Here is a 25,786-nt window from a genome sequence, read left to right on the forward strand (position 1 = left end):
TCTTAATCATGCTCAAAGATTCTTTCCCCCCCACATATGAACATAAACTGGAATTCCAGTCAGTTTGGATTATATTAGACAGGGTGTGGGGAAGAGTGGAGTCGGATAATTGCAGTGATGAAAAGTGGGGCCTGATATAAAAAGTTTGCTCACCCAGACCCAGGACGGGGGTCAGCAACCTTTTCAAACAAGAGTGCTGAAATTTGACCTTTGACCTCTGTGTGGTCCAAGTACTGATGATACTGTTTAAAGTCACTCGTAAGCCTACTTACAACAGCTTCATTAATAATAAAATTAAGATGCAGAGCTTCGCTGTTTAGTGTTGGTGGGTGTCATTAGCTGTCTTTGGCTAATTCAGAGGTGACATGGCTTTGAACAAGCTTCTGGCTGCTTGAGGATGGAGGAGTGTGGCTCAGCTCCAGCCTCACGTGCAAAGGAAAACTGGCTCACGTGCCACGCTTTGCAACCCTGCCGGAGGGTTGCTGATCTCCGATCTAAAACTACAGAACCAACACATCTTTCTGGCATGAGATAGTGTCGGGATTGCCAGGGCAGGAACGGAGTGCTGCACCATGGGCCATACTGGGGTCAGCATTAATAAATGCGCCACATTCAGTGGCGGTGCCTGGCTAAGAACTATTGACTGTCCCGGCTGCTCCAGCATTTAAATAATATCTCTTGCTGCCTCAGATGTGGCTGGCATGGAAGGGAAGTCCATGTTCTCTTCCAAGACCTCTCATCCTGGCAAAGATAAAACTGTAGGCAATGGCCTCCTACCTTGTGAGGGGGCAGCTGGTCACTAGTAAACTTGGCCAGGGACCAAACCCTGCATCCTAGCCTTCTAGTGCAACACAGGAGCTGGGGAGTGGTGCCAAGCCCAAGAGTTTGCCTTATGAACCGGAGATCTCTGCTGGTATTCCTTAGGACCTCCTCTACAAGGTGTCAGCATGGTATACAGTGAAGATGATGGCGCAGAGTCCATCTCCAGAGTGCCAACTCTAAGAGTTTTTAGTGCTCATTTTAATCCTGACTGGCCCTGGCCTTCAAACCCATACAAATACTGCTCTTATCTGCAAAATGACCTTCACCTAGACACTTGTGGCAAGCCTATGCCTAGAGGGGATCTGCGTATGGCTTGCCTCAAATGATGTAGTTCTAAAAATGGCCAGTGTGCACCCTGGGGACACCACCAACCCACACAACAGCCTACTATACAGAGGAGAAATAGGGGAATGGAGGGGAAAAACAAAAACAAAGGTAAGGCTCATCTAGCAGAGGAACAAGAAATGCTTTAGTGACAGTCACTGGTGGCAAGAAAAAAACTGAGGGGGCAGTTCAGCTGAGCCCTGTATACTGCACCATGCAGGTGCCACTCTAAGCTCCATAGTTGACATGATAGTTACCACTGGGAGGAGAAGAACCTCGCAATGATTGCATACATGCACCTATTTAATGCCCATGAGCAACAACTGCTGCTGAGGGCTGATCCAAGGACAAAGTTGTAAACTATGCTGCAGCAGAAAGCTTTTGCCAAGAATGCTGACAGATGTCTAGATTTAGATGGCTTTCAGTAGTCACTTCATGGGGAAGTTTTGAATGATAAAAATCCCCATCCTCTCTTTTTTGCACAATATAGACACCTCATGACTGAGCATTTCGATCTCCCTAGCCTTTCTGCCTGATAAGCCACTTACAACCAAGTCTTGAGAGACAATGGAAGCATGGTAGTGAAGAATGTGGGATGGGGCAGACCTGGGACACTTAACCAGCATAGCTCAGGGTGGGAAGAGAGATGCACACGTAAGTAGTTCCATGTGCTTCAAGGAAGCACTTCCTACACAGAGCTGCTTCCTGCTCACCAGCAGGGCCTGCAGGCTGCATGTGTTCCAAAGCTTGCCTTGATTGGGCATGTGTGGATCAGGGCTCCCCATCAGCAGCAGCCAGGAGCCAGTGCTCCAGCCATGGTGCTCCCTGCAGAGCTTGAATGCTATCACGTTGCCCCATTTATGGTGGTTTCAAAAGTTAAGAATGTTGTTCAAAGTTATCAATGCTTCAGGAATGGAGACTAAAGTTCCACTGTAGCTGACTTGAGTCTTGTTTTATGGTTTGCAGTATATGTTCCTAAAGAAACTTTCATTTGTGACGTATTTATTAGCAATCAGCCTTTCTACACCTTTTTTTTTTGCTAATTATCCACATTAAGAATTTCTTAAAAGGTCAACATTTAAACATTACACACACAAATTTTTTTTCGTGTTAAACTAACAGCCATTTACTAATCTTGAGATTTAACAGTAAGCTGCATTAGGCATTAAATATACAAAAAAATAGAGTAATTAACCTACCTCAAATGTGCTGGACATAAGAAAATAAGATCAACACCTGTTTTGCACATAAAAATGGATTCACTAAACACAAGGTAGTACTCCTATAGTTAAATTGAATGTTTAACAACCATGGGCTGGAATCTGAAAAATTTAGATGTGCCTAGAGATACAAACAAGTGGTTTTGAAAATACCTCTGAGCACCTCTCCATGCCTTTCAGGTTGCTAAACTTATCTGAACAAAAAAAAAAACAAAAAACAACAAAAAACAAAAAACAAAAAACAGAGCCTTATTGTCCTTAAAGATTTCTGACTGTGTCACCTGACAAGGACGAGAAAAAACAAGCTCTTAACTCACAGTCTGTCAGTTTTTAACAAACTCAAGTATTTTTCCCCCCCCTCCTCCCCCCCCCACACCTGCTAGGTAAACAAAAGCAAAAAAGTAATGAAAGCAAACACTACTTAACTGAAAATATTTACCTTTTTCCAAATTTAAGTATCAGTATTTGCACCATTGCAAAGACTGAAAAATATAAATTCTTAACATTCTACTTGACATTGTCTCATTTATAAGCCTTGAGCTGAGTGCCAAAGTTACCAATATTTCAGCCCAATTCCATATAAATCAAGAGGGCAGTACACTTATCTATTACAATCTGAGGGATTATTATTTCAGCATTTTTCATCACTTTGTGAAGTGAAATTATGGGAAGTTTTTTTCCAGCGAAGACATCAAAAGATGTCTTAGATTATCTCAACTTAAAAAACCAAAACCACATACATTAAACTCAGAACAGTCCTAACACATCCCCGCCCTCTAAGTACATCCATCTATTTTCTGTCAGATACTTGCCATTTCTCTAGTTTCATTAGTAAACTGGAAAGTATTAGGAAGAACTTCAATATTAGTGGCTCGTTCCAATTTGTCCCGTCGATCTGTAGAAATGTTGAATCTAACATGGTCACCTTCCAGTAGTGTCACCTTGGATTTTGTATCTTTGTCTCCAAATGGAAGTTCCTTAGGAATCACAAAGTCAACTTTGATGCGTCCAGGTAACGGGTCATTCTGCTTATCAAGGAGAAAGGAAAAGAAAAAAATTCATAAACCAGCTATTGCTTTAAAGGTTCAGTTTAGAGCCAGGAAGACATTCACTCAATTGTATTTCAACTGACTATGAATGGCCTTTTGATTGTTCCCAGAAGCAATGGTAAAATCACTATTTATGACTTCAGACCTCAGGGTGCTCTATGAAAATATTAGATTACCTCACTTTTACATATTGTGACACGAAGGCAGAGGTTAAATCCTTTATCCAAGGTTACAGCAAATCAGTCACATATGCTGCCAGTCTCTCCTACACAAGCGAGTTTCACTGCCAAACGATTTCATGTCTAACAGATAAAACTTCAGTTATTGCCCCAAAACAGAATTAATGTTTTCACACATTTGTGGAATCAAAGTGTCTACCTGCTTCCAAACTTAGTTTTCGGACAATGGGACAGTATGTCTAATGTAGGAGTTCCCTACATTGCCTCAACGGAGCAAGAAACTTGGATACTTTTCTATGAGTACTCTCTCAAACAGGGATACCACAAACACAAGAACGACCATACTGGGTCAGACCAAAGGTCCATCTAGCCCAGTATCCTGTCTGCCCACAGTAGCCAGTGCCAGGTGCCCCAGAGGAGGTGAACCAAAGACAATGATCAAGCAATTTGTCTCCTGCCATCTGTCTCCAGCCTTAGACTAAAGGCTAGGGGCACCACACTTTACCCTTGGCTAAGCGCCATTTACAGCCCTAACCTCCAAAAATTTCTCAAGCTCTCTTTTAAACTCAGAGTGCTGGCCTTCACAACCTCCTCCGGCAAGGAGTTCCACAGTTTGACTGTGCGCTCTGTGAAGAAAAACTTATTAGTTTTGAACCCACTACCCATTAATTTCATTTGGTGTCCTCTAGTTCTTATATTATGGGAACCAGTAAATAACTTTTCTGTATTCACTTTCTACACACCATTCATGATTTTATATACCTCTATCCTATCACCCCTCAGTCTCCACTTTTGTAGACTGAAAAGTCCCAGTCTCTCTAGCCTCTCCTCATATGGGACCCGTTCCAAACCCTTCATCATTTTAGTTGCCCTTTTCTGAACTATTTCTAATGCTAGTATATCTTTGAGGTGAGGAGACCACATCTGCACATAGTACTCAAGATGTGGGCGTACCATAGTTTTATATAGGGGAAGTATGATATTCTTCATCTTATTCTCTATCCCTTTTTTAATAATTCCCAACATCCTATTTGCTTTACTGACTGCTGCTGTGCACTGCGTGGATGTTTTCAGAGAACTATCCACTATAATTACAAGATCCCTTTCCTGATCTGTTGTATTTAAATTTGCCCCCATCACATTGTATGTATAATTGGGGTTATTTTTCCCAATGTGCATTACCTTACACTTACCCACATTAAATTTCATTTGCCATTTTGCTGCCCAAGCACTCAGTTTGCTGAGATCTTTTTGAAGTTCTTCACAATCTACTTTGGTTTTGACTATCCTGAACAGCTTGGTATCATCTGCAAACTTTGCCACCTCACTGCTTACCCCTTTCTCTAGATCACTGACAAACAAGTTGAACAGGATTGGTCCCAGGACTGACCCTTGGGGAACGCCACTAGTTATCCCCCTCCACTGTGAAAATTTACCATTTATTCCAACCCTTTGTTTTCTGTCTTTTAACCAGTTTCCAATCCATGAAAGGATCTTTCCTTCTATCCCATGACCAACTAATTTGCATAAGAGCCTTTGGTGATGGACCTCGTCAAAGGCTTTCTGGAAATCTAAGTATATTATGTCCACTGGATCCCCCTCCGTCTGCATGTTTGTTAACCCCTTCAAAGAGCTCTAATAGATTAATAAGACACGACTTCCCTTGACAGAAGCCATGTTGACACTTGCTCAACAAATCATGTTCCTCTACGTGTCTGACAATTTTATTCTTTACTATTGTTTCTACTAATTTGCCCGGTACTGACGTTAGACTTACCGGTCTGTAATTGCCAGGGTCTCCTCTAGAGCCCTTTTTAAATATTAGTGTTATATTAGCTGTCTTCCAATCATTACATACTGAAGCTGATTTAAAGGATAAGAACATAAGAAAGGCCATACTGGGTCAGACCAAAGGTCCATCCAGCCCAGCATCCCATCTGCCGACGGTGGCCAATGCCAGGTGCCCCAGAGAAGGGGAACAGAAGACAATGATCAAGTGATTTATCTCCTGCCATCCAGCTCCTGCCCTTGTTCTGAAGGCTAGGGCACCATACTTTATCCCTGGCTAATAGCCATTTATGGACCTAACCTGCAAAAATTTATCAAGCTCTTTTTTAAACCCTAATAGAGTCCTGGCCTTCACAGCCTCCTCGGGCAAGGAGTTCCACAGGTTGACTGTGCGCTCTGTGAAGAAAAATTTCCTTTTATTAGTTTTGAACCTACTACCCATCAATTTCATTTGGTGTCCCCTAGTTCTTGTATTATGGGAAAAGGTAAATAATTTTTCTATATTCACTTTCTCCACACCATTCATGATTTTATATACCTCTATCATATCGCCCCTCAATCGCCTCTTTTCCAAACTGAAAAGTCCCAGTCTCTCTAGCCTCTCCCCATATGGGACCCGTTCCAAGCCCCTAATCATCTTAGTCGCCCTTTTCTGAACCTTTTCTAATGCCAATATATCTTTTTTGAGGTGAGGAGACCACATCTGCACGCAGTACTCAAGATGTGGGCGTACCATAGTTTTATATAGGGGAAGTATGATATCTTTTTTAATAATTCCTAACATCCTATTTGCCTTACTAACTGCCGCTGCACACTGCGTGGATGTCTTCAGAGAACTATCCACTATAACTCCAAGATCCCTTTCCTGATCTGTTGTAGCTAAATTTGACCCCATCATGTACCACCGTTAATAGCTCTGCAATTTCACATTTGAGTTCTTTCAGAACCCTTGGGTGAATGCCATCTGATCCTGAAGACTTGTTACTGTTTAGCTTATCAATCAGTTCTAAAACCCTCTTCTACTGACACTTCAACCTGGGACAGTTCCTCAGATTTGTCACCTACAAAGGACAGCTCAAATTTGGGAACCTCTAATATCCTCAGCCGTGAAGACTGAAGCAAAGAAATCATTTAGTTTCTCTGCAATGACATCTTCCTTGATTGCTCCTTTTCTCTCTCTATCCTCCAGGGGTCCCACTGCTTTTTTAGCGGGCTTCCTGCTTCTAAGATACTTAAACATTTTACTATTGTTTTTTGAATTTATGGCTAACTGTTCCTCAAAATCTTTTTTGGCTTTTCTTATTATATTTTTACACTTAATTTGGCAGTGGTTAGTGCATTTCTATTTTCCTCACTGGGATTCGACTTCCACTTTTTAAACGAGGCCTTTCTCTCTCTCATTGCCTCTTTTACATGATTGTTAAGCCACGGTGGCTCTTTTTTAGGTCTTACTGTGTTTTTTAATTTGGGGTATACATTTAAGTTGGGCCTCTACTATGGTGTCCTTGAAGTTTCCACGCAGCCTGCAGGGATTGTACTCATTACTCTACCTTCTAATTTCTGTTTATCTAACCTCCTCATTTTTGTATAATTCACCTTTTTGAAATTAAATGCCAGAGTGTTGGACTGCTGCAGTGTTCTCCCCAACACAGGAATATTAAACATTATTATATTACGGTCACTATTTCCAAGCAGTCCTGTAATAGTTACTTCTTGGACCAGATCCTGGTGTTCCAGTCAGGACTAGATCAAGAATTGACTCTCCCCTTGTGGGTTCCTGTACCAGCTGCTCCAAGAAGCACTCATTAAGGTTAAGCTCTTATGAAAGGTCAAGTAACAAGCATACAGTGCTTTGGCTTTCCTCAAAAGACAACCCATCAAATCATGTGTCTACATTTTATGACCTGTGATGTTGTGGGAGAAAAATACCTTTTTCCCCTCCTCCCCCCAGCCCAGGAGCAGATGTAAGGATCTTTCCCCCAATTGTTGGTACTCAATAAGGCAAGAGTCTCTCCATGCAGCAAGTCCCTTTTTCTCATTCATATTTCGGAAACAGTTCTTCACATTCACATAAACGTGGAGTCACCTTAACACTTGCTTTTTATTCTTCCCCACTGGTAACAGCCATTTCAGATACACAGTGATTATACAGCAACATAGCCTCAATATTATTCAAAGTAAAATATTACATTACTGCTGTTAAAACGACCAAGGGAACTGTACTGCTGAATACAAAATCCTCATTCAAACCACTCACTCTACAGCAATATTTTGACTGTTTCAGCATGTTCTGAAATAGAATAGCAACACTGTGATTTGGATTAAGTGAACACTTGTCATGCAAATACTGGGAAGACAACCTCAAGGAAATAGTAAATTTACCTGAATTTTGTTGGACACTTTTGGGATTACTTTGGTTACAACACCATCAAAGTGTTCAATGCTGATATCTTCAAAAATAACAGTTCCTTGAGGCAGTAGTCTTACATCTGTTGCAACTTCTTTACCCTATGACAAGAAAGCAAATCGAAAAACAAACATGTAAGAGGTAGAAGTTACTAGAAGACTTTTGTATAATTATATGTGAATCTTGTCTTCAATTTACTGTGTTTGATCTTACATTTCTGTCTTTGATTGTGAACTCCACATCATCACCAGGCTGTAAGGCTTCTAAATCACCTTTAAATTCACTGTAGTGAAAGAATATCTCTTTTACGACATCACCCCTTTCAATAAATCCAAAGGCCTCCTACGAGAACATACAACGTTTAGTAAATACCTGTCTAATACACCAAGACAAGCATTTATTCTCAATTCACAAAATAAAACCAGATAAAACCAAGCCATAAAAGAAGTCCAGTGAAACACAATAGTTTAAGTGTGCCGACAAATCAACTACAACTACTGAATCAAATTCTATTAAGATATTTTTTGAAATTTAAGACATACATAATGAAAAAATACACATCACCACATGCATCTTAAATATTCCAAATGCCCTCTCTCTGCCCAACCTTTACTATGCAGAACATATGCAGCTCCTTTTAAACTGCCTTGAAAAGTTGAGTAAATCCTACCTACCTTCATGGCACAAACTACTCCTTGACAGCGGGCTTGCTTCTTTTTCAATAGCATAATGTTACGAGCACTTACTGCACCAGTACTAGGAAAAAAGGATACACTACAATGACAAAGGAGGACCGAAGTAGTGCTTTGTAATAATCAGACATAATGCAGTTTCCTATTTGCTGTGTGACTGGGCATGATAAAGCAAACTACATCATGCTATACTTTTTAAAGCATGAAGATATTAGCTAGTGGACCTAACCTTTTCTTGCCAAATATATAAACCCATTTACTATTTAAGATCTCTGAACTAATGAAATAAATGCTATATTGTTTGAGATTCAACAGTTCTTCACTAATCAGTACTAACTATGTAAGATCCAAATACTTGAAAACTTGATGTTAAAATACAAATATACAAACTTTGGCTAACGCTGTTCAAGAGCTCTGGTAAAGAAGTTTTCATTTCTTAATCTTGTATAACCACAAGCTTCTATGACAAATTGGAGAACTTTACTACCTGAAATTGAATATACACAGCAAAATACTACCTTTAGAAAAGAAAACTTAAATACAAAACTAAAAAAGGGGAATAACTGGCTAGGTAGCAGTATGGGGGAAACAGTTAATGTGATAGTTGCAAAAAAAGCAGCTTATATTCTGGCATTTGTTTACATGTCATAAGACATGAAGTAATTATCCACCTCTGCTCACTACTGGGGAGGCCCTAGTTGGAATACTGCATACTGAGGCAACACCCAGACTAAACATGTCGACAAACTGGGAAGAATCCAGAGGCCAGCAACAAAGGTTATCAAAAGCTGAGAAAAACCTGACCTATGAGGAAAAGTTTAAAAAAAATCCCCACACCAAAACCCTCTGAAACCTAGGCATGTTTACTTGAGAAAATGGGACCATGGGAGGCCCCAATAACAGTCTTCAGATATATAATTAAGTGTTTATACAAAGAGGATTGTGCTCAATTGTTCTTCATGTCCACTGAAGGTCTGAGAAGTAGTAACAGGTTTAATCTGCAGTGAGGAAAATTTAAGTGAGCTATTATAAAAATAACTAAGAGTAATTAAATGCCATAATAGCTTTCCCAGGAAGGCTGTGGAATCTCCATCACTAGAGCTTTGTCAGAGATGGTCTTACTTTACTTGGTCCTGCTGCAGAGCAGATGACTTTTCAAGGTTTTTTCCAGGCCTGCATTTCCAACACACCAGTGTTCTTCAGGATATACTCAGAAAAGAGAAGTATCAACTTACTGTTTATTTGTATCAATTACAAAATTTATTTTATCTCCAGTTTCCAGCTGTACGTTTCCTTCAACATCTTCAGGGGTGTATGTCAGGTAGAACACTTCCTGCAAATTAAATTTCACTATCATTACTCTATTTGAAAACAGAGCCATGCTTTAAACATGATTAAATATCAATGTAGCATTAAATTTAACAATTTTCCATTTCAAGTTAAATTTCAACGTTTGAGAGAAACTGGAAATTGTGAAAACATTGCATGCAAGAACATTTTGCTTCCTTGTTGCTAGTGGTTTTGCTGAGTCCATACCCAGCAACTTGAGAAATTGGAAGGTTTGCACAGAACTACTGCCACTGTGTTTAAATTGATTTCCGAAAGATATTTAAAAGAGTTAAGTCCAAGAAAATAAAGATCCTATGAACAGTTAGCAGTTAATATTAACCGACTCCCCGCCACCCCCCAAAAAATCAATTCTACCAGTAAGAATCGAGAACTAGGTATTTAGTGCTAGATTAAACTTAAAAGGTATTATGCCAAAGTAAATTGTCAAACACACATGGAAGTCAGAGGATTCTACATTTGTGGTAATTAGCGTTTGTAGTTGTTATTTTTTCCTCTAAGACTGGGTGACAACTGCAGTTTTAACTGTCTACTTCAAAAACAGTGCCATTTTTTTCTGTGTACAGATCACACTGGTTGGTCACTCAAAAGTTTAAGTAAAAATACATGAGCTTTACCCCATTACGTTCGTAGCATACACTCCCTGTTGGACTCTGACCCGGGGCAGCTGGAGATTTACTCTCTAAATTGTGAGGAACAGCACACACAACCTACCAGTCAAAAAAACAAAAAAAGTCCATTGCTAATCATTTCAGGAGCAGCACTGTGCAATACAAACTGAACTTCAATATCCTCTACTACACACTCAGGGATGCACTTTGAAATGTAATCAACAAGAGGATGCCATGCTGCAAAGTTCCAAACTTACAGTACTTCTGTTGACTGTAAGACATGTATGTTGTTAGATAAAAGCCCAAACTAATGCTTTATATATTTGCTGAAGATTTAAAAAATACTTTCAATTTAATTGAAAAATTTATGCAACTAAGATTATGCGAGCAAAAATGGGATTTGTTCTTTTGTATAAAAGAGTAAAATGGATGTAAATTTGCATATAGGAATTAGACATCACAGCAACTAACTTGTCCATTTATGCGCTCTTCAGGTAAGGTTTCTGGTTTTATCTTCACCAATTTAACAGCAATGGGTTTTCCAGTCCGGCGATCAGAAGATACTTCAAATTCAACATCATCTGCAAAAATCAAAACCACAATAGTGATGCAGGACTAAAGCTCCAAGTTCCTATTGTCTTTTCTCAATAAAGATGAAGAGAACAAAAAGGACAAACAAAAAAGTAATGGAAAGGAAATGAAATGAGAAATGCATACATTAAAGTAGAATAAGTGGAATTAGCTCCACACTCAGCCTTCTGAACAAAAGAATTGTCCACCTCCTTATTACAGTTTGCATTCACTTTGCTTGGAGTAGGTTTTTTGGGGCAATACTCAGTTTATCTGCCCCCTTTGTGGTCCAAATGTACATCATAAAAGTTTTACCATGATAATAGAACCTGAAAGCTCATTACCTAATATAACTGTTACTCTTTAAGGTGCTACAGGACTGTTTTCTTCGGGTTGTGAAGATACAGACTAACACAGCTGTCTTAAAAAGGTAGCCAGAGAACAGCATCACTGACGATAAAGTATTATTTAACCAATATTTTTTCATGTTTTTCTTCCTACTAGGACACTTGACTCAATTGTCAATTTAGCCAGTCAAAAATTGTGCGTCTCTGTAGGGGTGGTCTGACCTAACACAAAGTTCTGACACAAGGTTTAAGATTGCAATCAACTTAGAAAGCAGAGAATCTTATCAGTTGACTTATTACCTCCTACTTTAAGCTCTTGCAGGTTGCCATTATACTGTGAACAGTGGAAGAACAGTCTAGCTTGCCGTTCTGAACACTGAATGAATCCATAAGAGGTCAGCAGTTTTTCAATAACCCCAGTTTCACGCAGTGCTGCCGAAGTACCATTGGGGTACCCGTTGTGTCCATTGTTGTGGAGAAGGTTTGGATCAAAGCTCATCTATTTAAAGAAATGAAAGGTAAGCTGAAACTATTTCAAAAACAAATTTCTCCTCTTCAGCCCTGAAAATCTTACCTGGAGTGCACAGAAGATACTATAAATATGGAGTGAAGAGTCTGTTAAATGTTATGAAAAACAGAACCAGGATTTTGAACAATTCATCATGATAAAAGAACTCTAAAATATTTTAGTTTAAATGACAGACAGCTAGGAAACTACCAATAGATTTAATGAAAAAAAATTGCCTTTCAAGTCCAATTTCATTCTAATTTACCCAGGCTTGTTATTTCAACTTTATTAAACTTTGCTTTTTTATTAAATACCATATTAAGAACATTCTTGGTAGAACAATTCTTACATTCACTGTTTTCCTTTTGAAAACTGAGAATGTAAATTTGCTTTCATTGATCAAGTATGTCAGTAAGGAAACTAGGCTATATTAAGATTCTTCCCACAAGGAATTATGACATTTACAAGACTTTTGAATAGCTAAATTTCCTAAGTGTTTGTTTAGATCCGACAACTGTTAAAGTTCAAGTTTTAGATCACCGATGACAAAGTTTAACTCTAGTGTCATAGTAATTAAATATTAGTGGGAATCGGGAAGAATTTTTTAGAAATATTCAATAATAGAGTTAGAATGAAGGAAGAAAGTTTGAGTTAAAAAGTTTTATGTTTGGATTAATTCTGTCACCCTGTAATGTTTCTCTAATCCTCTTTCCAGACCCACAGAGCTCTAAAATACACTTAAAGAGCCATTTCTTTATGATTTTTAAATCTGCAATGACAATCACAAACCCATATGAAAGTCAGTTTTAACTGTCACACTCTGAAGTGTGCCATTTATGCTTTAATACTACTAAATTAGTAACTATTATTAAAAAAAGTGCTAAAATTGGAAGAAATCAGAGACCATTCAAAGACCAAATGCTGTCAACATGCATTTTTAAGACACTACATTTAAAAATTATAGTTGTTGTCGTTTCCAGTGTATCTGTTTCAGAAACAGATTGAGAGTTTCCTTTTTGGTTTTCCCTGATACCTATATACTCTGATGTGTTACAGCACCAACCAGAGCAACATACTAAACTAGTTAACATAAACATGGTTAAGAGGCTGGAATAACAGCCTCTTGACCATTTATGTCCGAACAGCTGGAACAACAGCATTAATTTTTACTATACAAGAAGCGATTAGTCACTCTCGGTACAACTACACAACAGCCTTATTTTGAAATAACAGCTACATACAAAAATGCATTTCAAAGTAGAGCCATTGGACCTGCTATGGCTATTTTAAAATAGACTCTAGTCTCTGTTTTAACAGCACCTATTACAAAATAGCGATTCTGAAATGGTCATTGTTGTGTAGACAGTAGAACAGTCCTTTCAAAATAACTTTGCTGTGTAGCCCTACCCTCAACATACTAAAGTCTATGGCTAAAGCAGTCTATGACAGTCTGCAAGTCAGAATGAAGTTATGGATCTCAAGGAGGGTAGCACAAATCTGGTGATAAATTTCTTAAGCCACAGAGCAGTACTGGATTTCTTGCTCAGTATAACTGACAGTAAACGCAAATCAAATCAAATGCCCGCACAGGCCAAGTTCAGAGCTCCGTCTCAAAGAGAAATGACAATGTTTTGGGTAACAGCTTAAGAGACATCATCTCCCATGTGGAAACTAGAACTAATAAAGGCCTTGTGCTTCTCAACAGGACTTCATTTTGAACACAGTTGTCACATACTGGCTTTTTGTAAAACCTGGGTGTCACAAGTGCATCAGATTACAAGTGCTGCTTTAGCACCAGTATCCACCCCAGACCTTCAAAATATAAAAGTAGGAGTTAGATTACACCAGGAAATGGTCAAAGTTAGTTACTGACATCCCCACAGAATGCACGCGGACCAAGCTGCAGTTACACACACATGCATACCCAACACCCAATAGGGTGCACGTGCAGGGGATGAGGGGAGAGACCTTTTCATGTTGTAAAAGTTTCTGAAAGAGATACAGGGAAAACAAGACACAGCTAAGGTTTCCAAGTGGCTGAGAAGGAACCGGATTTTTTAAACTTGTTAAAAAGGTTTAATATTGGAAAAGAAGAAAGGTAAGAATATATGTGCAAAGTAGTTAGCCCCTATAACTCCCCATGCTCTTGAAAGATACAGATACTGGTGCCCTGACTTACAGATCTTTGAAACAGAGGGGTCCTCTTCTGCTTTTTGGACCCAGCTGAGGTACAAGATGAAGTGAAAGGTAAAGAGAGAGGAGGGGGGAGCTGCAGGAGGGGGGAGAGGCTCTGATGACACAGTATAAATGGTTCTCCATCTCACACAGCTGCGATAACATAGTACATTGTAACTAAACAATATTTAGCACAACTTTAAACACGTGCAAGTCACTGTTAGTCAAGTCCATACCCCAAGACCAAGAGGTTCAACTAATTGGAATGTCACACAAATAGTAAACCCACATTTTAGTTTGCATGGGCTTACTTCATTGTTTTCAAGAAAAGCATGTCTCTGAGCCCAGTCCTGCATTTTCATTTTCTTCCACTCACAGGCTGGTTCAAAACTAGCAAGAGCCTACTCAAGTCCCACAGAAAAGCTAGAGGTCAAATGGGAACACACATTGGAGAAGTGCAGAAGCACCTCTAGACTAGAAATAGTTGCTATACACATTACCCACGGTCTAATTAAGTCATCCTAACTGTAATTTTAATAGTTACTAAAAATCAACTCAATTTGGAACTTTTTCAGTCTTCATATTTTTATTCTTATTGGAGAGCATACTGAGCAATGGAAGAACAGGTAGTGTTCTACTGCCCCATTTGAAAGGCCAAGCAGAGTAGATTAAGTTGAAGGAAAGCAGTAGTTACCACTCCAGTAAGACTCAACAGGTCTTGGTAACCAGTACAGGATCAGGATTTTGCTTTGCATATATGCAAGTGGAGAGTTCCTCCGTATTCTGTGAAAATCCTGTGTCGAACCGTGCACTATTACTCAAATTGGAATATCTGAAAATTGACACTACAGGACTTTCTAGGCCGGCACACTTGGGACCTGATGAGTTCTGAAGCAGAGAACATTCCAAACCACAGGAGGTCAATATTATCTAGCAGCATTACCAATGCTTCCACTGTTTACTTGCCTCTTAGAAGACATGCATAGAGAAATTACAGCTCAATAACAGCACAGAACACAGTTAGGACTGGTGGCTGTAAACTAACTTTGAAATGACTGCAAAATTGTCCATGATAGGTGGACATCTGGCTAGTTAATATTCACGCTGGACTACAGATGTTGCTGGATCAGAGCGTAATGGACTAGAGACGTTCAACTTGTACCTAAGTATGGAAGAGCTTACAATTTTTGGAAAGCTTGAGTGTTTCACTGTTCCTATTTTTATTAGCTTCCTGAGTCTATCATGGATGCCTCCCTGTGAGAGAGAGGCAGAACACAGAAGAAACTCTTAAGTACTGAGCACATGAAACTTCATCTATTCTTACTGGGAACTGAAACTGGTACTCTTCCTGCAGAACTTGGTCCTTTGAGAAATATCAAGATGAAGCCTTCTACTGCCAGCATTTTAAGTGTTCACCATATGCTATAGTAAAGCAGCCAGCAACTTTGCTACAAGCCTTACTTTATTTCTCTACAGGCATATTTAGCATCTTATTGAACACCCTTGAAGCAGGTCATAGTAAGATCTGTTCTTCCATGGAACTACAGTACAAGTAAAAATACTGCAAACTATCATTTATGGTTAAATATTTGTACATTTTACCCGGAGTTTTATGAACAGCTGTTAGTGACAAGTTTTGCCACCATGACCACATTAGAACTTGTAAGTGAATAAAAAAAAGATGCAGATCAGTGAAGTTACACATGTGAAATCAGTAACTCCACTCAAATGCTTCAGTTTTCTTTAGGGACTACGACAGGAAACGTTTCATATGAAGCTGCATCAGAACAGTAGAGATTTTTGCTAGATTGTAATTTTCATAGCTTTCTAATGTCATAATAAATGTATTCAATTTTTTTTTTTTTGGAGTGACAAGATTTTAACAAGCCTGACCACTCAGTTCTTCACAGGACTATGGTAATTTCTCAGCTCAGTAATATCCAAAGTTCACAACTTCCGTGACTGAATAAGTTGTTTTTAATATGAAACCCTCCAGACCCGAGGAAAAAAAAAAAAGAAATCAAGCATCAAGAGCTCCACCAAACAAAGTTTAACAGACTTAATTATACTCTTGGTTCAAATATTTAGTAGTACCAGCTTTTCAGAATATTGAAGAATTTCTAGTAGCTATGCCAAAATACACTAGTACAGGATATCAGCGAGATAATATCAAATACACTTACCACTACAGCACTAGCACCAAAAGACAAAATTCTAAAATTACAAGAAGCTTCAAAAACCATGACCTTGGTATATTCAGACAGATGCTCAAAGACACTGTTATTCTGTAAGTACTACAAGGAACTGAATACCCTCAACAGTTTTATCACATCTCAATGAGCCCTCTGCCATAAATCTAGATCAGGCCAGTTTCACTGAGGTAGTCATGTTTGGCCTCAACAAAATGAGCAAGGAGTTTGGCAGCACCTTAAAGCAATAAATTTATTAGGGCATAATCTTTTATGAATTGCACCTCACTTTGTAACTTTACGCATCTGACAAAGCGATCTACAACTCACGAACACTCATACACCCTAATATGTTAATCTTTAGGGTACCACTGGAATGGTTTTTGCTAAACTACAACTAAAATTTCAGTTTTTGGTAACCCACCTGCAATATGGTGTAACACCTTAGGGTACTTTCCTCTGCTAGGCAGACAGCTTCAAGGGAAGAAAAAACCCAATGAATGGGAAGTACTCAAAGATGTTAGACATAAATACTAAAATTTAGTTGAAATTCAGGAGTTGGGATCCTGTAAATGGTAAACTATGAGGAAATGGTGGGGAGACTGGAATGAAGCTACTAATTTACTCTGAAAGTTTGAGACAGTGGCAGTAACTCACATTAATATGAGATTCAAAAGACCAAGCTTTATTAACTCCATTTGAAAAAAGGGCCTCTTCATGCTTCTCAGTATGAAGTTACGTCAAAAATCTCAACATGTTAAACAGATGGTTGTCATTTCTCTGGCCCACAGAAGTTTTTGCATAACACCATTTAAACTAACTTGGGTTGAATTTTAAGACTACAGTAGGGTCACAACATTTGTGAGGGTTCGGTGTTGAGAACCATCATGGATGTTGAACTTCACGAATATCTGGAAGCATCGCACGGGTGGCTAGGGCACCTTGCGGCAGCTCCAGACAAACCACATGGGTGGCTATGGTGCTCCATGTGGTTTTGTGGCAATAGTGCAGGGGACGACAAGCCACTCGCTCATAACTCAATTCACAAATGTTTAATTTGCCCATGTTACAACCTTGCTGTATTTCTACAGTGGCAAACAAAACATTCCAAGTGGCCATAAGATAAGAAATTCGGTCTGAATGGATGTGTCTTGCCCAGGCTGTCACTGAAAAAAAAAAAAGATTGTTATAATATGGCATGTTCCTTCCTTTATGCAGTAAAACAACAAAACAGCTTGGAAAATTCAATAAGGTCTTTCCAGATGTTTATTACATTAAGTTCAAATAGATGTCGAACAAGACAGCCGTGTCAATTTGGTGTCATTTATCCAGAATTTCACCACTAAAGGTCCTCTTGTGGCAGCTTCCAAACAAGAGGCCAGATTCAAAACAAGTAGGAATTGCTGTACTGAGGGAAAAAAAAAAATGAATTTTTTAATAAAATTCTAGAATTAAAACATTAAAACAAACTGATATTTCAAGAGAAACCTGGAGTAAATTGCAGCAGCTTGAGGAAGTGAGGATTGGGGAATCATTTAAAAGATTGCTTTCCATTATTACCCAGGTGTCTAGAAACTACAACTGACAATTCTTAAGGGATTCAGAAACAGTTTTAAATAGAAAGGCAATGAGGTGTTATTAATCCTACTTGCCCACATTTAAAACCAGCGAAGGCTAGTCTTCGCAACAGTGAAAGTTTGTTTACATAAAAGTTGTTATATGTCAAATAAGTGAACAATGTAGCTCAGAACCATTGACTGTTTCATAGAGATAGTACATGCACCAACCTCGCAGTGATATTCAAATATTGCACTTTCAGTAGTATTTGCTGATTCTTCTGTTTCAGCACACGTTTCAAGGTATGAAGATTGCTATTAGTAAAAAGACAGCAAGAGGAAAATGATCTATCAAGCTAATAAAGAATTTAACTGCTGCTGCACTGGGGAGTTTCAGAGCCGCACTGGAGAAAACAAAGACTACTAGCAGCGTTGGGACGTGCTCTTTTGAAGCTGTTGAGTAGGCACAAACTTCTTGTTTCAGATCAAGTGTTGTGTCTTCACTTCAGGGTAGGTTTACTCTTCTTTGGTCTTGTTTTGTTGTTACAATGTGGCGTTTTCCTTTCCTGATCTGAACTTGAAGCAGCAGTTTCAGGTGGTAAATTCTGTTCTGTTACACTTCATACTGGGGAAAGAAAAACAAGACAGGCACACACTTAAAGAATAACTGGGACTACACCTATTAGATATTTCCCCCGTCAATTCCTGCCACCAAGCACTACCTAAATGGTGCAGGTTTGTCCTATGTCTGACAAGATTATCTGTTTTTACAGACAGACTAGTTTTCCCCATTCTGATCTGCGATTCCCAAGAGATCCACCTTCAACCAGGGACAAAACAGAAAATGTTAGCGATTCATGATGGCCCTCTGCAGATCCCATAAAGCTTTTCAAGAAATACACAATAAAATTGGGAGCCAACACTGAAACAGTAACCTTTCCAGCTACATTAATAACACAGCTGAGTCAACACACTTTAGGTGGACTTACTGCAGGATCTCTTCTGAAGCGGAGTGGGAGCCAATAGCAAGCAGTCTTATCTAGACCCACTAACCCGACCACCGAGGGATCAATCTCACTCCATAGACAGTCTGAGAGGACCTATCCACTGACATCCCACAGGAGTCAGTCCTGAATCAAGTATTATTTAATATTTTCATTCACAATTGGGATAAAGGAGTGGAAAATATACAGGTTTTGGATGACAGCAAGCTGTGAGGAGTTGCATTAACCATGGAAGAGAAGATGAGAATTCAAAAGAACTGTGACATATTGGAGAACAGGAGTGAATTCAAGATGTAATACAACAAAAAACCCCAATAAGACATCTTCATTTTGGAAGCAAAAGCCAAATGCACAAGAAAATGATAACTGGCTCAGTGGTAATACTGCTGGAAGGCACTGGGTTAAAGTTATGTCAACATTTGACACAGAAAGACAAATATTTTGTGGTGCATTAACACAAGAGTTGTCAAAGTACAACATGAAAAAAATTACCCCATTCTGCTCCATTCCCTGTAGTATTTTCCACCCATGTACAAAATGAATTTTGTTATGTGCAAAGGGCATTCAGATGATCACACAATTAGAAACGCATTGCTAGCTGTGGGTGCTCTGCTAATCAGCTGGGCGGTATCTGAATCTTGCCCAAGCAATTACTTACATAGTCAGCTTAGGCTTAAGGGAACGCTGCTGGTAAGACCTTGGGTGGTGGACCACATTCAGTTCTGGGTGTTGTGTTTTAGGAAAGATGTGGTGAAATAGAGCCCAGAGAAAAGCAACCACCTATAAAAAGTTTAGAAAATCTGCCCTATGAAAAAAAGGTAAAAAAATGGATTTGAGACAAAAACACAACTGAAAGGTACTTGATTCAAATATCTGCAGATTGTTAATGGCTGTCATCAACTGCCATGCCCAGTGAAGGCAGGATAGAAACAACAGGCTTATTCTGCAGCAAGGAATATCTAGTTTCATATTAGGAAGCTCCGGAATCCTCATCCTTGTCCAACCTATTCTTAAAAACCGCTTAACACCTATAATGGAAGGTCTAGGTTTACTTGGTCATGCCTCAGTGCAGGGGGTTATACTTGGTAACTCCAAGATCCCTTTCAGAATGGTATTTCAACGATATTCCCCCACATTATCAAGAGGCTGAGGGCAACGATGAGCCTAAGGAGTGTCTTTTTTCCCCACCAGCATCTTTTCCCCTCCTCCTCCCAGCAGGACTTGAGAAACCCATCAGCCACCCTGAGCCAGAATACTGACTAAGGCCACTTTGATCTAAGATTCACCCTCAGCCTGATGATAGCATACAAAGAATAAAATTTTGAACTAACAGGAACTTGTAAGACACACTAACACAGCTATGCTACAGAGGTACAAGTGGGTTATGAGGTACTGCAGAAGCATGAGTCCTCTATGCAAACACCTCTGATTCATGGTGTGTGCGCGTGCACATGCGGGCGCGCGCGCCAAGGACACAGATCCACAATGAGAGATTTCAAAACCCACCTTCCTACTATGCTGCAAGGCCCAGATGCAATCTATGATTAGTCCTCTAAATAGGAAGCATCTGAACAACAAAAGTTGAGATTTCAAATAAAATCCAAACTGGAATAAATACTGCTCATTGTGAAAATTTTAAAACAGTAGCCAGCCAGTTCTATTGGTAAGAGTGTTAAGATCTTCGAGCCCTGCTGAACTGCTGCAGAAGTACATTGGTATTACATGAGTTAATACTTCCATAAGTTATCAGGAGAGATTTTTCCTACTTGGTCCTTAAAAAAGTCTTTGCCTGTCATACATACGCTCAAGACATAGTGGCAAAAACCACAGCAGGTGGAGGGTTGCTTGTCTGATCCAGTAGTGAGAAAAACCCCTCTTTGGGCAGGGTGAACAATATCCTTCAATCATTTATGCACCATCTGCAGAGCTCAGTCCCTTCTACTGACTTCTTAGGAACTACCCTTTGGATTACAAAAAAAATGCTCCATGGTTCTGACTCACTGTTCTGTGGCTGGAGCCCCTCACTCAAGGTGTTAGGGAACTGCACACTGCTTAGCACTCAAACTGAAGATTCCCCCTACCCCGTCTTAGTTTAGCCCAGTAATTTTCCACCGTAAGAACAGAGCTGCAGTACCAGCTCACATGTCTCTGTGGGGTCCCTCCTGGAAGAAGGCCCTTGATCTCCCATGTTTTGTCAAAGTTCAAGGTAATATCCACAACCATTAATGCTCCAAAAAGGTAAAAGGAAGTTGACTTAACATTTTAGTAACCATGGGGGGGGAAGGGTGTCTCTCTCAGGTCCGCATTTCACCCATCTTATCATAAAAAAAAATAGAGAACAAATATATTTCCAAAAATAATTAATTAGTTTAAAAAAAAAAAACACTCCTCCTCCCTTCACTGCATTCACATAAATAAACCTGTGTAAGTATGTGAAAGATGGAAAGACCTGACAGGGTAAAAACAAAAACACTGCAACTTAAGGAACTCAATGAAGAGTAAAAATCCCCTTATTAAAATATCCAAAATTACCCAGCATGGTTTTGGTACTGATAGTTTAATGCTACATTTAGCACTTTTTAGCCCTACAAGAACATGACTGACCTCTTTCATGAAGAAAGTCAAAATATTTATCCTAATTAAGTTGGATACAAAAAAAAAATTAAAAACATTTCCATTTAATAACTTGGGTTTGACAAGATGGATTTACCGTTTTTACAGTATTGAAAAAGGTTTGGGAAAGAAGAACTTGAGTAAATCTACATATGTCTAACTCAAATTGTTTACTTTTCAACTCAGCTACTATAAATACTCCTCAATTATAAACACCCAGAGCAGCTGCCAGCCCTCAAGTCGCACTGGCTCTGTATTTACATCCGAGATGACAAACTCAAAGATACAAAGCTATACATGTTTTGCAGTTTAAACGTCTTTCAATTTTTAAATAATTTAAGGGTGATATTAAGTGCTCCAAAGGTGCATCTTTTCAGTTTATCAGAATCAATAAATTGCTGAACAGCAGCCACAACCACGTTGTTACTCTGTCTTCCAACATTAGGATGCATTTTACTGTAGTTTCACACATGGTAACATGTGGGATTAAAACACCACTTGTATTTAACTCAAATATGCGTGTTCTATTATTTATAATATACTTTGAGAACACTGCTGCCATGTTTAACAGAAATTGGATGTGACATTTTTGCTAGCAAGCCAGAGCTCTGAAAATGTAATACTAATTAAGTTTTTCTTTAGAGACCCTTCAAGTAGTTCCTTGTTCAGTCACTTCCACAGCAAAAAAGGTAACAGAAGTAAAAGTTCCAAGAAACTCCATGACATCAAAAAAACTGGGGCTGTCATCAAGTGTTAAGATGTCAGTGCTCTGTAAACACGATTGTTTCAGAGCACGTGAGAAAGAGAACAGAAGCGGGGGAAGGATCGAGGTTTAAGTGATAACCCTGCCAGCAGCCCAGGCCAGCGTACAGGTGTGTTTACCCGCTCAAACGGAAGCAAGGATAAATAACAGAAGGTGAAGCTCCTGTTACATCCGCAGGAGTTTGAAGCTAGCCTATGCAATTTCACTGCATGGTGTTACCACTCCGGGAAGAAACAAAAGGACAGGATCAGAGGGGTCACTCTCATTAACAGAGCCGGGCAACTGCTGGAGGCCGACAGCAAAGCGAGCGGCCCGGAGCAGGGGTGCGTGCTCCTCAGCGCACGTTAGGCTGGAGGCCTGCAGCCCCCATGCCGGCCTCCAAAGAGGCTACCAACACGTGACCTTGCAGCAAGATGGTGGCTGCTGTGGAAGACGGAGGAGAAAAGCCCCACAGCCGCCAGGGCCCCGGACGTGCCGCGCCGGGAAACGGCAGAGTGATACAGATGCGGCCAGGCAGGGCTCAGCGAATGAGGCGATGGATACCCAGGGAGTGACAAAGCATCAGCCCGGGACTGAGCCGCTCCCAGCTCGTCGGCCAGGACATGCCCACAGCCAGCGGGGGCCGGGCCTACGCCCCTCGCCGCATACAAGGGGTGGGGGGAAGTAAAATGGCGGCTGCTCACCCCCCCCACCACACAAAGGCAGGGAGGCTGCGCTCGCTCCCGAGCAAGGACGGCTGCGCGCTGCATCCCGGGAGCTGTAGTCCCCCCCCTCCGGGGCTCTTGCCCGGAGCCCATCGGAACCTCCCGTCCCCCACCGATCCAGCGCCGCCCAGACCCCATCCCCAGCAGCCCGCCAGGCCGCCCAACGCAAAGGCTGCCGGGAGCTGTAGTACTGAGGCCACCCCGTCCCAACCCCCACAACGCCAAGTAGCCGCCCCAGCAAACCCCGCCATCCGCGACTCGGAGAACTCTCACTGTTCGAGACCCATCATCGGCCCGCCGCCGCCGCCAGCACCCTCCAGCCCGCCCGCGGCCTGCCCCGCCAGCCAATCCACCCCCCAGAAGAACGGAGCAGGCATTTTGCCCGCTGGAGACCGTTGGGCGGGGGGATTATGGAGATACCCCCACATTCTCCTGCTACGCGCCCGAGCTCACGAGGAGCGGGGGAGGACAGCACTTACCCCAACAGCTCAGCGCCCCCGCTCCAGCGCCGCCATGAGCAGCACGGCACAGCACGTAGGAATAAATCCCGGCCTCTCGCGAGATCACGGGGAGGGGCCGGCAGAGGGGAAAGACCGCGCGTGCGCACAGAGAACCCGCTAAAGGCAGCCCCAGAGTCGTTCAAGTGCAGAACCGGGATCCCTGGTTTGGCACCGTGCGCGTGCGCATGCGCACTCCCCCCTCCCCGCCGGGGATCCAATGTGCTTGGGCGAGAAGCGAAGGCGACTGGTGGGTGCGCGTGCCCAGACCGCTGCGGCAGCCCCCGCTCCCGCTGACGGCGCGAAGCTTCCGGTTTGTACGTACACGCGCCCAGCGAACATCCGCCTGGTTCCGCTCGCGGCCGAACGCTCTGAGCGCCTCAGCACGGGCAGCCTCGGCAGGCCTTGCCAGGCTGCGCTGGCCGCGAGGGAAGTCAAGGCAGAAGCTGAGGAAGAAGGGCTCAGGGCGGGAGACTCGGACGCGGCTCGAGCAAGGCGTGGTGCCTATTCCTGTTGCGCCTAGGACTGAGCTGCGTGCCATCCCCTGGTTCTCTCTCTGCCAGCTGCGCCCCAGCGTGGCGTGAGCAGCTTGTTGCCCCTTATGATCGTTCATGTCGCTATTGCTCACTGTCCCTGCCGCCCCACCTCTCTCTTTTCCGTTGGGTAAGTTATAAGAGGAAGCTGATGGCACTAGTTCCTGCCCTGGGGGAGGCTCACAGATGGAGACCCAGATGCACATTTCTAAACACTACACTAAAACTAGAAGATTTAGCAAGTCTTGTTTACGTCCCTAACAATTTTTTAAACCACTGTTCCGAGGTAGGGCTTAGGCTATCTCACTAGCCAGCCTGGGTAGGGGAGAGAAGCACTTCTCCATGGCCACTGCACTACCAATGAGCACAGCCAACAGAAGGGAAAGATGGTCCCCTACCACAGCAGCTCTAGGTTTGTGCTTCTCCTAGTCACAGTGGAAAAACATAATACATCATGCACTTTCTTCTGCTCCTTCCCTGACCACGAGGAACAGCCAGCAACATTCCTGTATGAGGGTGTGCAGTGGGCAGGGAGGCAGATTTCAGCCCCCCCCCCCCCGAACTTGGTTGTCCCAGCTCTCACCATTTAGGTGGAGTTCTGGAACAGACAAACACTCTATAGTACATAACTGAACAAGTGATAACTTGTAAGTTATAAACAGAAGTATTATTTTAAAGTAATATTTCAGTGACACTCATAGGAGACACTAAAGCACAAAGCTTACCCCACATATATTCACAGACATCCATTCTAGAGTTCTGAATTGTTAACAGGACCACAACACGCAGCACAGGTAAAATGCAAGATTCCCTTATCACAGAAAAGCGTAAAAGAACACCCAGAAATAAAGCAGCAGAAGAAAACCAAAGATACAACACTATATGTTTGTCCTATTACTTTAAGAGGCAGAAATTTTCAGACCTGAAAATGGAAAAACACCTAAAAAAAAAAAAGCAGGCAAGTAGCACTTTAAAGACTAGCAAAATAGTTTATTAGGTGAGCTTTCGTAGGACAGACCCTCTTCTTCAGCCCATAGCCAGAAAAAAAAAGTCTTAGAACTAAGGATTTATAACTGTTCTCCACAATTATTTTCTATGAAGCACTACTTTGTTTAAAGAGGTATTTCAAAGTTTGGGAGAAGGGATGGATCCTTTTCCTCCATAGATGCAAGGTGTAAATAGAAAGCAACAGAAAGAACAAAGTGATCTTTCACACGTGGATCTCCCCTGTTTAAACTTGTGTTGACAGCGTCAAAAGGCAGGATTTTTTGACTGTTGACCTCCAGTTACTCACTTTCCACACCCAAGGGACGTGAGAGCACTCCACTCCTAGCATAGCTACAGTAGGAAGTAGGTAGACTCGCAATACATAAACACAAGTAATTTTACCAATTCACATCCCTGATAGCACATGATAGTTTTTAACTACAGGTTGTGGACATAGAGGAATGTGGTACAGTACCCCAAAGAGCTTGTAATGTAAATACATTTAGAGCATTTGCCTCAGTCAAAAGCGGTAGTTGGAATTCTTCAGGAGACACTGTTGCAGAAAAACAAAAACAAAGGCCATAGTAGTCAAACTAACCCCCTCTTTCCTCTCTAGAGGCAGACTTTTTCTTTCATAAACTGGATGGCTGTGCACAGTAGTCATTCTTTTTGTTTTGTCTTATAACTTGTCAAAATAAGTACATTGCATGGTATTACAAGAGTTTGTAGATACACACCCATACAAAATACAATTCCATGGTATAATGGGATTCAGGGATACCCAAGCTCTGCACCCTGTCCACAGCCAGGACTGACTCTTGCTCAGCAGGTAGAACATAAGGTTTATTAAGGGACTGGAACGCAGCTTGGTACAGCAGTATCAGTACAGCTACCAGAAACA

General features: G+C 41.2%; 1 protein-coding gene across 5 annotated transcripts in view; it reads right to left on the minus strand.

Moving 5' to 3' along the window:
* Positions 1-23,486, minus strand: part of CSDE1 (cold shock domain containing E1) — a 51,524-nt gene extending 28,038 nt beyond the window's left edge. Inside the window, exons 1-10 of one of the 5 annotated variants that reach the window (XM_074977744.1) lie at positions 23,348-23,486; positions 18,016-18,409; positions 11,657-11,855; positions 10,911-11,020; positions 10,446-10,538; positions 9,717-9,814; positions 8,464-8,545; positions 8,003-8,131; positions 7,765-7,890; positions 3,179-3,391 (exon numbers count right to left, since the gene is read on the minus strand). In XM_074977744.1, coding sequence (XP_074833845.1) covers positions 3,179-3,391; positions 7,765-7,890; positions 8,003-8,131; positions 8,464-8,545; positions 9,717-9,814; positions 10,446-10,538; positions 10,911-11,020; positions 11,657-11,855 — 1,050 coding nt within the window. In that variant the 5' untranslated portion in view covers positions 18,016-18,409; positions 23,348-23,486. Of the gene's footprint in view, positions 1-3,178; positions 3,395-7,764; positions 7,891-8,002; positions 8,132-8,463; positions 8,546-9,716; positions 9,815-10,445; positions 10,539-10,910; positions 11,021-11,656; positions 11,856-18,015; positions 18,410-23,347 lie in introns of all 5 variants that reach the window. The other 4 variants (XM_074977742.1, XM_074977745.1, XM_074977746.1 and 1 more) reach the window with 4 other exon arrangements.
* Positions 23,487-25,786: the final 2,300 nt, after the last annotated feature.

Source organism: Carettochelys insculpta, chromosome 26, assembly GCF_033958435.1.
Source record: "Carettochelys insculpta isolate YL-2023 chromosome 26, ASM3395843v1, whole genome shotgun sequence".
NCBI classification, from domain to species: domain Eukaryota; kingdom Metazoa; phylum Chordata; order Testudines; family Carettochelyidae; genus Carettochelys; species Carettochelys insculpta.